Source organism: Oxyura jamaicensis, chromosome 4 (assembly GCF_011077185.1).
Source record: "Oxyura jamaicensis isolate SHBP4307 breed ruddy duck chromosome 4, BPBGC_Ojam_1.0, whole genome shotgun sequence".
In the NCBI taxonomy this organism is placed as follows: domain Eukaryota; kingdom Metazoa; phylum Chordata; class Aves; order Anseriformes; family Anatidae; genus Oxyura; species Oxyura jamaicensis.
In genome coordinates, this window is record NC_048896.1 from 72,146,254 (window position 1) to 72,164,390 (window position 18,137).

An 18,137-nucleotide genomic window follows, 5' to 3' on the forward strand; every position below is an offset into this window, starting at 1 on the left:
GTTAAATAGACAGAAAAACACTTTTTTTTTTTTTTTTTTTTGTATAAAATCACATATCCATGTAGTACTGTTCATCTTGTTGTCATTAGTGTACAGGGGGTGGTGAGCTAGCAGTCTTCTTTCAGCACTGGGACAAGACACGCTATGTTGTTGTGATATAATCATCACCAGCATTATCTCACATGTTCAGTTGTAAAATAATAAATAATCAAATAATTAAATAATTAAATGGTTTGGAGACCAAAGTTGGAGGTACCAAACATTTCAAAATCAGATGCAACCTGTTTCTTTGTATTTTTCTATGGGCAGGTGGAGGCAAAGCAAAACAGGATTTCAGCGCTCCTCAGAGTACTCCTGCCAGAGCTAACCACCCTCCCTAGGCTTCAAGCACAGCCTGACAAGCAATCAGAGTGTTTTCAGCTGTGCTATACCTGATTTGAGACAGCTTGCTTGTTCTGTGCAAATCCATTTCTAACAATGGCTTGTGGTACAATTTGTTCTTCAACGTCATATATATGTTGTTTTTGCAGTTCTTGTTTGTTTTGTGGAGGAAAAAAAAAAAAGAGAAAACAGAGAAACTTGTGAGGTTGAAAATTTCCCCACCATACAGCCCTCTGTCCCTGCTTAGCATCAAGGTGTGTGGATATTTTGTCGTGTCTAGTCACTCCATCCATACCCGCTGCTGACGCTTGGCTCCCAGCAGCCTGCTCCCTCTTCCTCCTCTCCTCTTGCATCACCAGTGTGTGATTTCTTTGCTCCATGTGAATATTGGAAGGAATGACTGTGAAAGTGAGTTAGATCTCATGGAAGGTGCTGTGTGACACCTGCCACCCCTTCCTGGAGGTGGTTATTAGAGGCTTTCAGCCCCCTGTGTGACAACTGGTAATAGAAACAAGAGCAGGTTCCACATTTAAATACCACCATAGAACTGTGCTGAAAGCCAAGATAATGCTAATTTCCTGCTGAAATCTATCTTTGGGCATACGTCTTTCACCTGAATGTCATTCTAGGGTGGTTGGGTGGACTGGAGACCAACCAGCTCAGGAGCTGTGGGCTGATACTCGGGACAGACAGGGAAACATGTTGCCCTGTGCAGCAGTGCAGGCAGTCATAGCCACAGCCTGCGGGGAGGCCTTCTGCTGTGGTGTGATCTCTTGCTGCAAGTGGAGAGAGACAGTTTTGTGATTATTTGGTTTCTCCTGTGTCCAAGAAATCATGCATTTGTGTATTCCTGCAAGTAATCTGAATTGCAATAAATGTTCCTGGCTTTATCAAAAATGGTAACTTAAACAAACAAACAAACACTTTAAGACCCTTTTAATATTAATATAAGGCTTGTGTGGAATATATATCCCCTGCATTTGGGTGACCTTCCTGTTCCATGGGCCCATTTTCCTGCTGTACAGCCCTGCAGCCTGCGTGTGCACTGGCTCTGTGTGCAGCACGTGTTGCCGTGCTGGAGCACTTCTGTCCATCCGAGAGTGGAAGGGGTTCAGCTCTCATTATTTTTGAGTCACTGAGTCAATTGCCTGTACTTTTTCTGCTAACCACCCGTGACTATTATGGGATGTGTATGAACACCCCCTGCCTCCACAGGCGCAGACCTTCCTCCTCCTTCCCCTGACCTCTGCACAAGCTCACACCCACTGAGCACACAAGTGTGTGCATGTGCTGTGGCAATACCTGCTGTTGTCTCAGGGCCTCGTGTTGTGAGAGACAGAAATTGTGGAATTAGGCGGCTTCTTTTGTTTTCTTTTCCCCTTTTGCAGGGATTAATAAATGGCTGAATTCTTCTTGGCGTGATTTTTTTTTTCTGTTCTTAGAGCTTGCTTCAGTAAATAACGATAATTTCCTGCTGAAATGCTTCTGCTGCACTTTGCCTGTTTCACTTCCCTTCAAAAAGAAGTGACTGCAGAGTAAATACCAGACCAGTGCTCAGTACGCCTCTTAACCAGGGTTAAATCTAACCACATCGCCTTGTGATTTGACCCAGCTCCTGATTTCACCAGCTACAGCTTCCAGCTTCGAACTAGAGAAAGGTTTATTATTTTTGAAGACTGTGCCCAAGTTTTAGACTATGAATGTACAGCTTTTCACAAGGCAGAAGACATCTCCAAGATCCTTTGTGCAAACCATCGGCTCTTTTCATCTGGCAAATTGAAAGAGGAGCAATATTATCTTCAGAGGCTTTTATCTGAGTATTTTCAGGCTCTCATTTTATTGTAAGGACTGAAAAACTGTTTCACATCTGTGAGAGCTCTCAGCATAAAAACACCAGCAAGGGCGTTACTCTTATTTCTGAGCTGGAGCAGGTATGTGGAGGTAGAGATCTGCCTTCCCTCCCGAGCTTCACTAAAAGCAGGAGGGACGAGGAGCAGCCGCGTCCTCCCTCCAGGGCTGAGGTTAGAGGAGCAGCGAGGGTTATCTAAGGGCATGTTTATATGGAGCAGAGGTGTACCATGCACAGGGCCCTTTTAGGGACCTAAAATTCCCTAATGTGCCTCTCCAGCTCCGGGACCCCCCAAGGAGCGTTTGGTGGCTGAATGCAGCAGGAGCACATACCTGCCGTGCCCGTGCCCGGGGTGAAGGGCTTCCATCAGAGACAAAATAGAGCTGCTCCTATCAAAGGCACTGCAGCTTGTTCAGTGAAAAATTTAAGAAGACACCAGTAGCTTTTCTTACTTTTAGCTTGGAGAATATATTTCTTATCATGGGGTTAGCTGTAACGAAAAGAGTTACATGAGGGAAGGAGATTAGACTTTTATCCTACCCACAAAATATTTCTGAGCAGACTCTTCTGTGCAAGTGTGTGATGTTGTTTATGAAATTATGTGTCTGGATTTGACCTGTGAAAGGAAATTCATTCTCAGATTACACTCTTTTGGACACAGTGGAAACTGATTTGAAGGCAAGCTGGTTTAGTTAGCAAAGGGCATTGTGTCCAGGCCATGACATCTCTGTGCACATCCCAAGTGATAGGAGTTAGTTTAAAAATTCTGGACTGGTACCAGTAGCAAAAAAAAACAACAACAACAAAAAAAAAAAAACGTAAATATGTTTAGAGGAGGAGCTGAGTGTTCATGATATTGGGATCTTTGTCAAAAAGAGGCATCTAAACCTGCAGGCAGAGCCAGCTCAGGGCCTATCATACGTGCTGACAAACAGATGATTTCTGGCCATGCTGGGCTCAGCAAGCTGATGGGGTAGAAGAGAGGGTGATCCTGGGAGGGGACTGAAGATCTATGAGGTTTCCTTGGGCTCTGTCTTTCCTTCCACTGCCCTCCTCATGAGCTAACCTTCTATTCTTATCCCTTCTTCCCCAGAAATGGGGTTCCATGGAAGTGTGGCAGGATGCACCTCTCTGCAGCACCGGAATTGTCCAGGGCTCCAGGCTCTGCAGGCTCTGGAGGCCAGAGGTGGGATTGGGTATTCCCTCACTCCCACAGCTTTTCCTTCTCTTCTTCCAGCACCACCAAGGTAAACAACCTCCTGTTCACCTTTAAAAAAAAAAAAAAAAAAAAAAAAAAAAAAAAAGTAGCTTGCTCCCATGTGTACCTACTTTGCCCATATGCAATTGGTGTTGTCCACATTAATGTTTCTCCTAGACAGAAGACAAAATGCCTATGGGCTTCCAGGCAGGACCTCTCTGGAGGCGAAATTGCTGTGTCTAAGGCATACTGAGATCATTTATGTAGGAAAACACCATATATTACAGACTACTTTCAAACATGCTTGTCCTCCAGCCTTCAGCTTTAACTGGGAAAAAAGCAACCCTCCAGGATTTAATTTAGAGTTAATTGCAGGCTGTGTTTGCTTACTGAGTTGTGTACAAATATTTAACCTGTAATCATGCACTAGGAAACATTTTGTGTTACAAAACAAAAATTCAGAATTGAAATAGAGGCTTTTTAACCTTATTATTGTTACTATTATTATTACAGAATAACAGATATTCCTTACCTCTCCCATTAGTTTCCTCTTATTAAAACCATTTCATTATTGGGTAACACACCTTGCACTTGTGATTTCCATGGTTTCCCACTCTAGTAAAACAAACAAACAAACAACCTGTAGGGGGGTTCATAATCTCCTGAATGAAATGCAGCCACCAAACTTTAAACAAGTGTTTTCTTGCTGCAGCAAAGTCAGCTCTTGGCAGTAGTGATAAACTGTAAAATATTTATTGCACGTCTCATACCATAATAAGCCCTGTTCAGAAGGAAACATTACTGACTGGGATAACCTCCCCCAAAAAAACCACTACCCCTCAACTTTGACTATTCATAGCCAGAAACTTTTGATTGCCATTTTAATATCAGTTTTGGAGGACACCTTCCTTGATCAAATGCTGTTGCCTTTAAAGATTAGTGTTAGCGGCCTAATCACGCTGCACTTAGCTTAATTCGCTTTGCTACAGACTCATTAAATTCTTTTCTTTCGGTTAGAAACCCCACCATGGGTTGGCAGAGGAACAGGAAATCTCTGCTGGGTGCTCCAGGGCTGTGACTGCTCTTTCGTTTTAACCCACAGGCTGGAAGGTGCTGCAGCAAATTGTGGCTGGGTCGCTCTTCCCTTCCTATGTAAAGAGCTCACAACCATTTAAAACACTTTGTCAGCTGAACAGAGAGAGAGAAAAAGTATTCTGATGTAAAAATGGCTCAGACTGGTGGTAGATCAATTAGACCTGATGTTTAATTTTAGATTAAACCTAAAATTAGATTAGACCTAAAACCTCCAGTGGTAACAAGCTCTACAACTGATCATAAATTCTCAAGGATGCTTTCATCCCATCCCACCTTGCAGATCCAGCAATTGGTGGTCAAGAAGAGGCTTTCCTGAATGGCTGCAGTCATCTGGATGGATGATGTACACCAAGAAAGAAAAGTGAGCTTCACGAACCACCGGCAGCACTTGCTGCTTCTTTGAACTGGGCTGTGGATCTGAGTACAATAAGAAATGCTCTACCTATCACCACCAGCACTGGATCTTTGTGGAGGTTTGGCATTACTTCTCTGCTGGCAGCTGTGCAGTTCAGAAATGGTTGTTATTGCCAAAGCCTGGAAACCCCTCAGACAGCTGTGTGCAGACCTGTCATGGACACCTGTGCACCTGCCATAGTTTGCAGGGAGATGTGGTACCCTGCAGTCCTGCGTGGGTCAGTGGAAAGCATCTGCTGCATGCAAACAGTGGGCACTGGTCGATATTTCGACTGCCAGGTGAGTTAGTGCCTGGCATTAGCTCTAGCTGCAATCACCCCGTGCTGTAACCCTCTTTACCTGCAGCTGCACTGCACCAAGGAAAATGCCAAACTCTTTCCTATCTTCAAAGCAAACCCCTCTGAATCCTCCACCAGAAAGAAAGGCACAAACTTGAAGTCAGAGCGGGTGGGGAATTCTCCATGGCCTGATCACAGGTGGAAGGATGCCCTGTGGTAGGATAACTGGCACAGCTGTTATTACAAGAGGAATTTTTTGTTTCCCAGCATTTTAGCTAGGACTACCCTTGACTTCTTTGAGCAGAAATATACCAATCAGAGCTACGCTTTCAGTAGCACACCTTACAAATATTGGCTTCGCTGCGCTCCTGCAGCCACATTTCTTGGTGATAGAGTGACTATTCAGGACAGTATATTTGTTTTTCTTGCAATTTTCTGTAATATTGATTATAATAAAACAAAGTCTCTCATTATGTGTGGAAATAATCTGCACATGTTGGCAAAGAAGAACTTCTGACAGTAATGCCTATTTTGCTCCTCTGAACGGAGCAAATGGAACATAAGCTGTCTGTGCACCAGGTGGATTCCCAGGGGAATTTATGGGCAAATTTATCAGATTAAAACACTGTGGAAAAGCCTTGCTTTTGGACAAATGGGCCATGTTTATAAGGAAGGTAATGCCAGAATACTTAAGAGATTTTTCTACCACTGAGACCCTCCATTTGCTTTTCTGGATTATTTTCCCTTAAAGAATTTAACTGCATGAAATATTTGCAGCTAATGTTGAATTCTCATTTCAGTTCCAGTACTTGATGGCAATTTCCCTCGTGATTATTTGCTCACCGATACTGGTAAATTCTGAAAGATTTTTTTATCCTTGCCACATTTGCATACCTTTGTCAACTTTTGAATTATAGTTTGGAGAGAACACGCTGCTAACTTGAACTCTGCAGTATCTGGCTCTTTGGCTTCGTTATACCAATAGTGGTTTGGTTCCTCAGTTCCTGCTTAAAGCGAAACTCTCTTAGGTAGTCAAGTGTGGTTTGCTCAGGTAAAACCAATGGGATTTTTCTGCACTGAAAAAAAAAAAAAAAAAAAAAAAAAAAAAAAAAAAAAAAGAGCACAATTAGATAAATACCTGTTTGGAAGGAGAAACTCCTTTCAAAAAAACGTGTAAGTTATAGAACAGTAATAAAGCAAGATACTGTATACTCAACCCCGGATATTTCTTTTAAAAATTAAGAAGAATTAAGAAGAATCCTTAATTCAGAATCCATAAGAATTAATTAAGAAGGAAAACAATGATTTTAAAAATTATTAGGAATTGTGAAGAAGGAATTTATTTCACTAGTTTTTATCCCCATTATTATTTATTCTTTAAATATTTAACTTTCAGGACTGCCAATCTACTGTTTGTTAGGGGCTTGCTTTTTCCAGCTGTCCTAGATTAAGATCCTCTGTCCAGTCAGAAATTACAGAAATTAACTTGGGGGGAAACAACAACCAAACAGCTGCAGAAATGTCCTCCACGGGCAGACAAACAGATGAAGAAGATTTTAAGATCACTGCTGATGGGAACTGTTGATATGTAAAGTATTTGCATATATACGATTAAACATTGTCTGTACTCAGCTTTCCAACAACAACAAAAAGAACTCTATTTGAACAAAAGTCACCTAAGCTGAAACCTTTTTTTTTTTTTTTTTTTTTTTTCCCCTCGCATGACAATGCAAGCAGGAATTACTACTTTTAAAAAAATCTGATGGTGTGTGCTTCCTGTTCCAGTTTGTTTAGTCACTCGTCTGAATTAGATCTCTGTTGGTTGGTTTCATTTACTATAAACAGGTCTTGTGCTTTGTTTCAATACATCAAAGCCCATAGCCAGGCGCAGACAGGTAATGTAAAAGGGGGTGAGAAAGTTTACAGCCTTGCTTCATTGTTTCTCTAAGTATTCAAGACAACGGTCAGAGGGATCAGACGGAGGTTAAAAGAAGGCTTGGCTGCTTTTTTTATAAACTAGTTTCCCTTTTGTTCCTTTTCTAGAAACCAGATGTAACTTTAGGTCAGAAAAGGGTAAAATGAGGCACATGCTTGACCGCTGCTTTGGGGTGACTGGAGAGAAGAAACCTGTAGGCTTCACCCCTTGCTATGCTAACTCCGGCAATGCTATCCTTCAGGTGAGTACAGACGGTTTGCTTTCCCTTCAAATCTCATCTACCCCAAGGATACAGATGACCGAGGAGGGTATTTTCTCTTTCCTGACACTGGTGGAAAAAAATAAAATTTAAAAAAAAAAATCACTGGCTTAGCCCTTTAAAGATAAAAGGGAATTACTCCCTCCCACAGTATTTTTAGTAAAGCTGCTCTAAAAGTTTGCTTCTTTCCAGCCTTTGCATCTCTACAGGTTTCCCCTCTCTCTTTTCTTTTTTTTTTTTTCTTCTTCCTTTTTTTTTTTTTTTTTTTTTTTTTAATCTGCCCTCCTAAAACAACAGGAATGCTGCACTGGCCCTCCGCCAGCAAAGGCTCAGCGAGCAGGGTAAAATTTCAGTTCAGATTTACGGGAAGGTGTTGGGAGTAAAAATCTGGTTCGGTGAGTTTAAGGCAAGGGAGTAGCCAAGAGACAACCTTGCTACTGTGAGCACAGGGAGAAAGGGAGGAGGAGGAGGTGGGGGGACGAAAAAAAACCCGACCCATACTGGGGGGGAAGATACCGATTTTTCCTCTCTCGGAGTTTCGGCGTGCTGCTGAGCTCCGGCAGTGCTATCAGGGCTGCAGGCTGGAAGCGGGGCGTGCGAGCACAGCGCAGCGCAGGAATGTGCGGCTTAGGGCAGAGGCTTTGGCTGAGCCACTGCTAATCGCACGGCTTTCTCCCCACATCGGACTTCTCAAAAACTCTTAAAAAAAAAAAAAAAAAAAAAAAAAGTTGCATAGAGCCAAGAGAGGAGGTTAAGGCTCGGAGAGCGGCTGCTCCGAGTGGCAGCGTTGTGAGGAGTTGCTCAACCCTCCTTGCGTAGCGGTGGGGCAGGAGGAAAAATGCGTTAGGTCGTGGCCCCGAAGCTTGGCCCTTCCGTGCATGGTGCCGAGAGCAGCTGCGGGCACACCGGGGCTCCAGGTAGGTGCCGTCCCTTTCTGGTTTGCTCTGCTCTCCCTCTGTCCTTCTGCCAGGGTTCACTCTTCTGCGATTGGGTTGTAGCATAATGGGACAGAAGTTTGCCCAGAAAACACATTCTGAACCCTTTTTTTTTTTTTTTTTTTCCTGGCTGGGGATGGGTGAAACCAAGAGGACTGCAGAGATTGCAAGTGAAGTTTTGGTGATCCTTTCCAAGTGAGAGTTTTTTTGTGCGTTATAGCCACAGCTCTGCGAGCAGATGACAGATGAGAGGCAGAAACACATGTTAACTAAGAAAGAGTGAGAAGCCATCTGCAGGTTTGAAGCTTTTAATTAAGAGATGTACGTTTCTCTGCATCAACACAAAATTACAGTGTGATGTGCCTAATGTGTTTGCAGTAAATTTCAGAAGGAGTATTTTGTTTGTTTGGCTGTTTTTTATTTTCAACACTTAAAACGCTGCAGTTTGTGCAGCAGGCGGTGGTGACACAGCCCTGAGAGATGTCAAATGGGCTCAGAGATAGGCTGCTGTCTGGGAGCCTGTTACACACCATTAGCATAAGAATGGGATCTTATCTTGGAAAGTTTCTGATGACCGTTTGAAATACGTGTATCAATTGGGAGGTCAAGCCTCTCCTTTGCTCTGAAAGTAAGTGATTAGATGAGACATGCCGGGGGCTCCTTATCCGTGTTATAAGAAATAGCTGGTGAGGGTTTTTTTTGGTTTTGTTTCAGAGGGAAAGCTGCACAGCTCACTTCGTTGCAGGAATTTAAAATCAAACTTTGGGCTAAGACAGGTCGGGACCTAACAGACCGCAAAATCCCTCCTGAATGTTCCCAGCACAGCGGGGCTGCTCGCGCAGCGGGCAGGAGCATAAGAAGGGGCCGCAGTGAGCCGCCTGCAGCCAGCGCCAGCTGACTGCCGGTGCCTTTGCAAGCCTTCGAGCCTTCACAGGGGACAATTTGGGCAAGGCTGGGTTTGCATGATGTGAAGGGGGGAACCCAGGTCTTTTATGAGCAGTAGTCCAGCAGCACGGCGGCTGCAGGTGCCGTGGTGTGGGGTGAGAGGTCGGCCTCCGTGCTCACCGGGCCTGGTGGGGAGCTGCAGGCCTGTGAGGCAGTGGCAGCCTGCGCTCGCTGGAGGGAAACTGAGATAACACCAGGAATACGCTGCCGTCCGTGTCCAGCCGGCGCATGCCAGAGCTGCTAAAAGGCTAACAAACTGCTGTCTGGGAGATAAACGAAGAGACAAACACTCTCCTTGCACGTTTGTTCTCTTTCTCCCCCACTCCCCTGCCTGCTCTCTTCCCGGGACAGGGATTTTTTTCCTGGCGGATCTGAGGGCAGGTGCTCGTGGCCCACATCCCTGTGAGGTGGGACTGGGCTGTCCCTGCGCTGCCAGGCACTGCCGTGCCCTGAGACGCAGGACAAAACACCCAGCCCCGTGCTCTAGGTGTTGTTAAGGAAATGTTTGGAGTCGGCTGGCATGTAAATACAGTCGCTAATCATTTCTGCATGTCCCTGTGGCGGCCCGGGACGAGAAATCTTTGTTTGAAGTTTTAGAAAGTAAAGGAATGTGCTGCCCCCAATAAACTAGATTAAAAAATGTCAAAAACCTTGGAATAAAAGTATTTAATATAAGCAGCAGAACCTGCAGGGAGCAGTGCTTCAATGGGAGTACCAGGGACTGCTTTCAGGGCTCTCCATGTTTTGGGGTCCTGGTGGCCCAACTTGGCCTGTGTTGGCCAACGTGTTGGTTCCCTGTAGGAGCTCACAGCACTGTTCGAGTGACAAACTCCAGCAGATCCTATATTACTCTTACGAGTGAAGCAATAATTGCATCTCAACTTTTTCATTCAGACTGCTGCCCTTGGTTATCTGTGCATGATTTCCCAAATCACCAATGTTCTGATTTATTGAGAAATTTAATAGGATGATATATGCACTGTCTGCGAAGAAATGGTGATAGGTGTCTAAGCTGCCAGATTCACTTCCTGCTGAAAATGACAGAAATCAATGACTTTGATGGAAGTAAAGACCAGGTTTGCTTCATAGCAGAGAAGTAAATCTGAATGTTTGGCCATGAGGGGACAATCTCCATGCCTGTGTATCAGTGTATGTAGCTGTCTCCTTAGTCAAGAGGTTTAGATCTCCAAATTACCAATCACCTATGCCCACAAACACTTCCTTATATTGTCAAGTTACTTTGAAATTTGTTTTGTATGGGGATTTTTAGGTCCAGTTTTCCAGCTTCTAAAATGGATCCTGTGAACAGGACATTTTTGCATGCCACTTTAGCAGAAGAGAGGACTCTGACCTTTATCTCTCCAGTGAGAGGCCTAAAATAATATCTCTTTCTGTTGTTGTAATTTTTTTTTTTTTTTTCAATAAAATGCTTCTGGGTACACCTAGCTCTTGCCAAGATCAGGAACATCTTCTCATAGCCTTGCAGAGACAATGTAGGCTTTGTATAGCCATGGCTGTTGGGGTTTTGGTGACACAGTAAGCTCAACAGAGCAAAGCAACTTCTTAGTAACTGCAAAGCTGACTACCTGGTATGTGAGGGCATTTTTGTCCTTTCCAGTCTTTCATTTGCCATGATTACAAGCGAGCTTTTATTTGAAAAGAAGAGAGTTGTTTTTTTTTTTATTATTTATATATATATATATATATTAAAGCATATGTTTTACAAAACATGCTTAGAGGCTGGATGTAATCTTTTACCTAGCTAGCTCAGAAAGCAGAGACTAAATCAGCATAGATGAGCTTATTAGGCACGGGATGGAAAGAAACTACAAATGCATGAGAAACCTCTGCCATGTGGTGTAAAAGAATCATGAGACAACAGTAACTTTCAGCTATTTCCAAAGTAGGCAAGGCTTAAACAACCACTGAAAAATGAAACACTCTGTCCTATTCACCACTGTAAGGACCATCAGGAAGCAGAAGCACCACTCCAAGTGACACTGTTCAGGGTTTGTATTCGTATTTTGGCCCATGAGTGACCAGTGGATGTGCTTGAGTTTTGCCTTGAAATAAACTCCAATACTATCTCTGTATTTTTGTCTTTTGTCAAAGAAACCTAGTGAGATCCACCATGGGTCAGGGTGTAGGTTCAGCCCCCGCAAGCTGAGTTCCTGGTAGAAGGAAAGATGTCATCTATTACTACATGGTCATAGGCCTGGGATTCCTGATCAGGGTGTTACTGCTGTGTATGTAACCAGCCTGCCACTGCCACGCAGGGTTTCTGTATGAAATACCCAGCAAGGGACAATAACTGGGTACGGCGTGGGGTGGAGCACAAGGAAATTGTGAGACGGGTCAGTCAGGTGTGAAGCATGGCTGCTGCTGTATTATTTCAGCAGCATGGTGGCAATATATTGTATTTCTTAGAGAACGGAGAGCTGGTAAATGGAAGCACAAAAGTGAGCAGCTTACTCAGGTGTAAGGCTATGAAAATGACTCTTGTAATAATATTTGGAAGACAAAACAGTTTGAGATTAAAGTTATGAAAGTCAGATAAAATTATGTTGGTGCTACTGAGATAATGAGAGGGTAAGACCCCAGAGAAGAGTTTTAGCTATGAGGGTGGGTAGAACAGGCAACATTTTGGACATGGAAGCAGAAAGCATCAATGGGTCTTAGTTGTACCTTGAAAGAAAGGCTGCCTGAATAAAAATTGTACCCTGCCTGCCAACAGGACAGTAATTCTCACTGAGGAAAGGAGAGAAGAGATTTTGGGTATCCCTTGAGAGTGAGGATGCCTGGCACAGTTTTATGCATGTTGAACTTGGAAGTGATGTCCAGGCTTTCAGCAGACTGCAGAAAAAGTGGGAGAGGGAGATCAGCTGGGCTGGGTATTGATGGGAAAGCAAAGCAAAAGAAATAGAACTATGGGGAGAATTTGCAATTGAACATGTTAGAAAGGAGAGGGTTGAAAGCAAAAGAGAAGTCATCAGGGCTGACAGAGTGGAAATCACAGGAAGGCTGAATGGTGGGACATAAAGGGGGAGGCTAATGGATGGTGCTGAATAGGACCACTTGAAGGTTAGTGCAGGGAAAATTCAGCAGTGCAGTCTGAGCAGTGCATCTCAAATAAACATTCTTTTTATGAGCAAAAGAAAAGAATCAGGGAAGCAGAGGAAGGGAATATGTGAGATGGACGTAACACGACAAGGGGGTGATATGGGTCATTGGCATAAATCAGCAGCAGTGAGAAAGAAGCTTGTGAGAAGAGGAAAATGGAGAATCAAAACCAAACGAGGAAGGTGGAGGAACTGAGTGAATGGGAGGTGTCTGCAGGGCAGGGAGAGAGTCAGAAGTGAGGGATATTCTATGATTCTATGATCCTTGTAAAGAGACAGAGGGAGAACAGGGGAAAAGATCAACCCACAGGGTACAGTCTGAGCCCAATTAGGGAAAATCTGAGGAGACACTTCATTAAGGCTGGAAACGCTAGCTGTTGAAGCCACAGGGAGGTTTTGGGACCTGGAGGGAAGGAAGCATGAAGAGATTGTGGCTAACTGAGGTCTTTAAAGCTGGAATGTGTGCTGTAGGACAGGCAGGGTGCGACTGCAGGAGCTTCCCAGGCTGGGTAGGGAGGAAGAGCATGAGCGAAGAAAAATGGCACCAAAGGCAAGGAGGGAAGGTAGAGGTGAACACATGCAAATGCACATGCTGGGACATGTTCTCAAGGTGTTTTTACAGTAAAAGAGCACATTCAGTTCACCTTAATAAAATGTTCACATTATTAACGTGACCTTAGGCCATGTCCACGTCATTGCGCGCGCTTTTGGCAGTAAAATTCCTGTTGGCTGTGGATGCTGCAATTTCTCCAGAGTTCAAGCACTGGTACCCACATTCTAACATGAACGCTACTCCTCACGGGCAGCATTTCAGTCATTAGTGTTCCCATTAAAGATAACACTAACAAGGTGCCTGAAGCACAGAGGAACACTGCAGCAGGTAAAGCTGCAAGCAGAGAGAGATTTGATGGGCAGGTGTCTTGAAATGGCTGGGAATGAAGTACAAGCGTTGGCTCTTGAAGGCTGATTCTGTCCTTTATTTCCTGGCTTTGGGAAGGGGGCAAGAACAGACTGTGTGCTCAGTGGCTGGGAAGCTGGAGGTGCCTCAGGCTGGTTCGAGGTGATCTGCTCCTATTGTAGCTGCCCTGTGTTGTGTCTTACCAGGTGTTTAGGAAGTAAAGAGGGCAAGCAGATGCTGCTGACAAAGTTGTCTCTGTCTGCTCTTCCTGAGGGCCCCGAGGGTCACAGTGAGCCCAACACAGCACCTACATCCTGCAAGGAAGAGAGAGCTGAAGAGCTTTCCGTACAAACTATTTGTCTTGAGCAATCCTAAACGAAAAGGCTTCTCTGTGCTCTTTCCACACATTGAAGTACCAAGTATCATCTTACCTGTGTGAATCCCAGGTCAGGCTGTACATGTGAAGAATAAATCTTCCCAGACGGCACAGAGGTGGCAGGGGTGTCTGGTACATGGAGACCCCTGCCATGTACCAGACATGCTTTGTCCTTTTGTTTTTACTCTGACACAGTTTTACCACTGGTGTTTGCAAGTCCTTCTTTGAGGTGCTGAGAAGACCAAAGAACAAGTCTTACCATGTTTGTTTTTTTCTTTTCTTGAAAATTCTTCCCCCCCCCCCCCCCCCTTTTTTTTCCCCCAACGGTACTCCTCTACAAACTCACATTCCCAGTGAGTAGCAAGACAGACTGACAAAAAATATTAGTTTTTCCTGTCCGCTAGCCATATGACTCTAAGTAAGAAAATTCCTGCAGAAATTCCTGTGGAAATTCCTGGCCATTCCCATGGCCACCTGCCTTGAGACAGTTTATCAGCTCACTCTGGTTGATATATGGGGCACAGTGGGTACAAACCCCACAGCTCTGAGGGATGCAGAATGAACTCCACTAAGTGCAGCTAGGTGTTGCGTTATCTGGAATTTTTACTGTGGCTTTTTGATTCCTGGAATTGCCATCTAGATCACAGGACAAAAACAAATAATAATAAAAAAGGAGTATGCTGTATTTCTTTTGGTATTTCTTTTGCTTCCTTGTGCAAACAGTGGCCTTTCTTATGTGCTGGTATCAATGACCACTGATTTCAGTGAACTCAGTAAGGGTGCTGTGGTAACCTCTGTATGTGAGGAGGACAAGGCTTTGATAAATTTAGCTTTGCAGCTGTTTGGGGAATACCTCATTTCTTCTAACCAGGCATAGGCTTCTCTGTATATGCACAAGAAGTATCTAAACAGATGAGTCTTGCTGTTGTATTTTTAATTCCCCAAACACTTGCCTTCATCTGTCAATGCTTGGTTACCAGCTTTGTCTCTGGTTTAGGAGGAGGTGATCCTGAGGGGACCATTTTTGCTCACTGTGCCATAGTTTCCCCACCAATAGACAATAAATACATTTTTTCTTCTCTTCTGAAGCACTGGACACTATAGAAGACAACCTGTAAAAGAACACACTGCTTGTATGTGAGAGATGATAACAATACACCTGCCTCTGACATAAAGTATCTCTCCCTCTGAATTTTCTAAGAGTGTGAATTTCCCAAAAAAGTGTTGGTCTTTGTTTATTTGTTTGTTTTAATAAATACATTGTGTAAAAATGCAGTATCTCCAAAGAAAATGAAAGCGAAACTGCTGATTGTGCAATCTACTTACCGATAGGCAGAAAAAAACTACTTTATGAAAAATGTCGTATATCCAGAGGCCTGTTGTTAAATCCTAGAAGTTTAGGTTTGCACTAAAACTTACCTGTAATAGTGAAAATCAGTTAAAGGCCAGAGCCCGCCATGAATACTGTGAGTATTCGAGGCACAGACTGCGTAGGGCAGCCAGTATGCTGTAAGCTGGGGTGTAAGTTTATATATCTTCGGACACACCTTTGTGTTTTTAATACGCCAGCAACCGTATGTTCCTTTTTCTTGTACTCCAAAGTAATCAGAAAGGATCCTGCTGTAGTTTGGGAGCCATAATCATGCTGCCACAGGGCGGCCACAAGGCTATCTGCCCCCCTGTGTGCAGTCGTGCCCTAGGAGTACCCACAAAAGGGTCGGACAAACCCTTCCCAGAGCTTTGGCTGGTGCAAAGAGGATCAGATAAGCTTGGCAGTCGTTGTGCAAGCTTCTTTCCGAGCTCTGGATTCAAAGCAAAACTCAGACAAAACCACAGGGCTGAAACTCCTTGGTGGACTCCATCCACGGCATGCAATAGGGCAGCCAGCATGCAACCCGAACAGCTGACTCACCGCTTCCCCATCCTTCCATGTCCGCCTTCGCCTTCCGGCACGAGCAACAGTTTCTGGGGCCACCACGCTCCTGGGCTGCTCTGCCTGTGTACCTCAGTGATCTTGGGTCCACAACTGGGCTCCCAGGTCTCAGGCTGGAGCAGGATGGGTGTTTGCAGTGATGCAAAGCGAGGGGTTGCTGAGCTGTGGTCTGTGGAGTGGGTGGGTGCAGCCAGACTGGGTCAGAGCTGCTGGCACCACAGAAAGGCAGAGGGGGTGAACCTCCTCCCCAACAAGTCTGGGAATGCTGGATGACACGGCAGGTGAAGGAACCAGGCTGTAATTTTCGTTATGTTTCTGCACAGTTCAAATCTGGGTTCCAGCTGAGATGCCAAAAAGCAGAAAGGGCCCAGCAGCTGCCTTACCTCTGTCAAGGGAGTGCGTCTCCAGCAATAAACCCTGTAACATAAGCAAAGTGAGAGCAGCAATTCATTGCTCCTTCTATAGATCCAAGCAATTTCTATCACATTTCCTCTTCATCTAATCTTATCTGCTCCATGTTGCAATCCTTGCTGTGCTTCCCTATTTCCAAATCAAAGCACGATCTCTGCAAAAATCTGAGTGCGGCCTCCATTTTGAAACGCGGCCTGCTCCGAACAAAGGCTACCAGTCTTTAATTCGCTGCTAATCCTTACCTGAAAAGTAACTGATGCCAAAATAATTGTGTTCTCTTGAGAGTGTCAATCACTGTTAGAAAGCTTTCCTCTTGGTTCACACATGCTATTGTACGTATATGTGCAACAGGGTGTAGAACAAGCCAGACAAGATGAAAATGAAAAGCATACAAATGACTGGTTCTGCAGGAAGGACACCAGCACGAGGTTTGGGAAACCTGGCTGCCCCACCACAAAAAATGGTGCGAATGAGTAAAAAATTGTGTGACCAGTTCACTGGTTGCTGTGGGTATTTCCTATGCCTGTAATTTATTTTTTTCTGCTTGTTTTAAGCCATTGTTTTGGTGGGTTGGTTGGACAGCTGTACTGGGAGAGGCCTGGGGAGGGGATTGGAGAAAAGTGACGATCAAAAAGAAAAAAGGAAAAAAGAGATTTAAGCAGTATATAAGTCTCTGAAAATCACAGTTTCCATGCACTTAGTGGAGACTTCAACTTCTAACATCCAGCTCCCAGAAAATACTGCTCATGCTGCATACCTTGCAGTCTGAGCAAGACTGCAATAGTTGTGGCAGTAGCAGGCTGCCAGGCTCTCAGCAGCTGAGCTGGAGAGCAGGTTTAGGGCATCTAAAGGTAAAGAAAGCCAAGGAAATGGTGCGGGGGCTGGGGCTGGGAAGGACAGGCTGGATGGAGGAGCAAGGGAAAGGAAGAAGAAGAGGGGAGCTGGCAGGGGAAGGAGACTGCCTGGAAAAGCTGATGGGGAGTTGATAGAAAGAGACTTGGTGAGATTACTCGAATAGAGGTGACCGAGAATTGGTGGCTGGGCAGGGTGACAGCAGCTACAGTAGCAGAGTCCAGTGTGGGGGCTGCGGAGGGCCCCAGGGACAAGAGGGACAGGGGTGAGCCTGGGGCACAGCTGGGACAAGGGATGGGTCTGGGGGGTGAATGGATCCCAAGTGGGAGCATTGGGGATGGTGAACTTGGGTCCTTCCAGCCAGCAACAGGTCTGGAAAAGCAAAGTGTTAGCTGGGCAGGGGGAATGGGAAAGGGATGGGGCTGGGGCAAGCCCCATGGTCCTATGTTTTCCCCTATTCCCATTGCTGCCAGCAAAGCCCAGGCTGGAGTTTGCTGTGATTTGCTCAGTTCCTTCAGCTAGCTGAAATCTGCCTGTGGTAAATCGCATGTGCCACCCCTCCGTGTGACACACACGTCAGTGGGATGCCACATGATGGATTTATTTTTAATGTTTGCAGAAAAAAAAAAAGAAAGAAAGAAAGAAAAAAAGAAAAAGAATACACCTCACCAACATAAAAGCTTTGGAAGTAGTGCACAGATATATCCTACTCAGAAAAATTATGAAGTGTGTAATTCAGACAGTACCAGGTTTATAGTCTCCATAATCCTAATTTGCCTTCTGGGGTATATTTTTATAGCGTGATTCTTCTCTTCTGACATTTAGTACTGCCGTGTGGTGTTTTTTTTTTTTTAGGGCTCTTGCCTTATACCATGTATGAGGAGGAGGGTGGTCGGCAAACATTTTACTTTACACTTCCTTTTCCGGCTGTTCAGGGTGTACGTTGTTAGTTCTCTTCCATTGCTTCCAGCTATAAAGAGAATGATTATTCCTTGGCTTTTTAAATGGGGTTCATCTCTTTATATTTAATTACTTCACAAATAGTAAAGAGCTAATCTGCACAACAGCCATTTGACATTGATTTAATAAAAAGTAGAGTCACAGAAGGTAAATTAAAAAGTTTACCATGGTGCTGAGAGCACAGATTAGGATGCCAGGGCCAGGCATGGGAGAGGTTTTTTTGTTAAATGTCTTCTATACTGGAAAATGTGTTTTAAGATTAACAAGCTCTAGCTACAGATTTATGTCAAGTTTAAAA

General features: G+C 44.4%; 1 protein-coding gene across 4 annotated transcripts in view; it reads left to right on the forward strand.

Moving 5' to 3' along the window:
- The first annotated feature begins 7,084 nt into the window (after positions 1-7,084).
- Positions 7,085-18,137, forward strand: part of RBM47 (RNA binding motif protein 47) — a 76,929-nt gene continuing 65,876 nt past the window's right edge. For 2 of the 4 annotated variants that reach the window (XM_035325377.1, XM_035325379.1), the window contains exon 1: positions 7,123-7,392. In XM_035325377.1, the coding sequence (XP_035181268.1) occupies positions 7,364-7,392 (29 nt within the window). In that variant the 5' untranslated portion in view covers positions 7,123-7,363. The other 2 variants (XM_035325378.1, XM_035325381.1) reach the window with 2 other exon arrangements.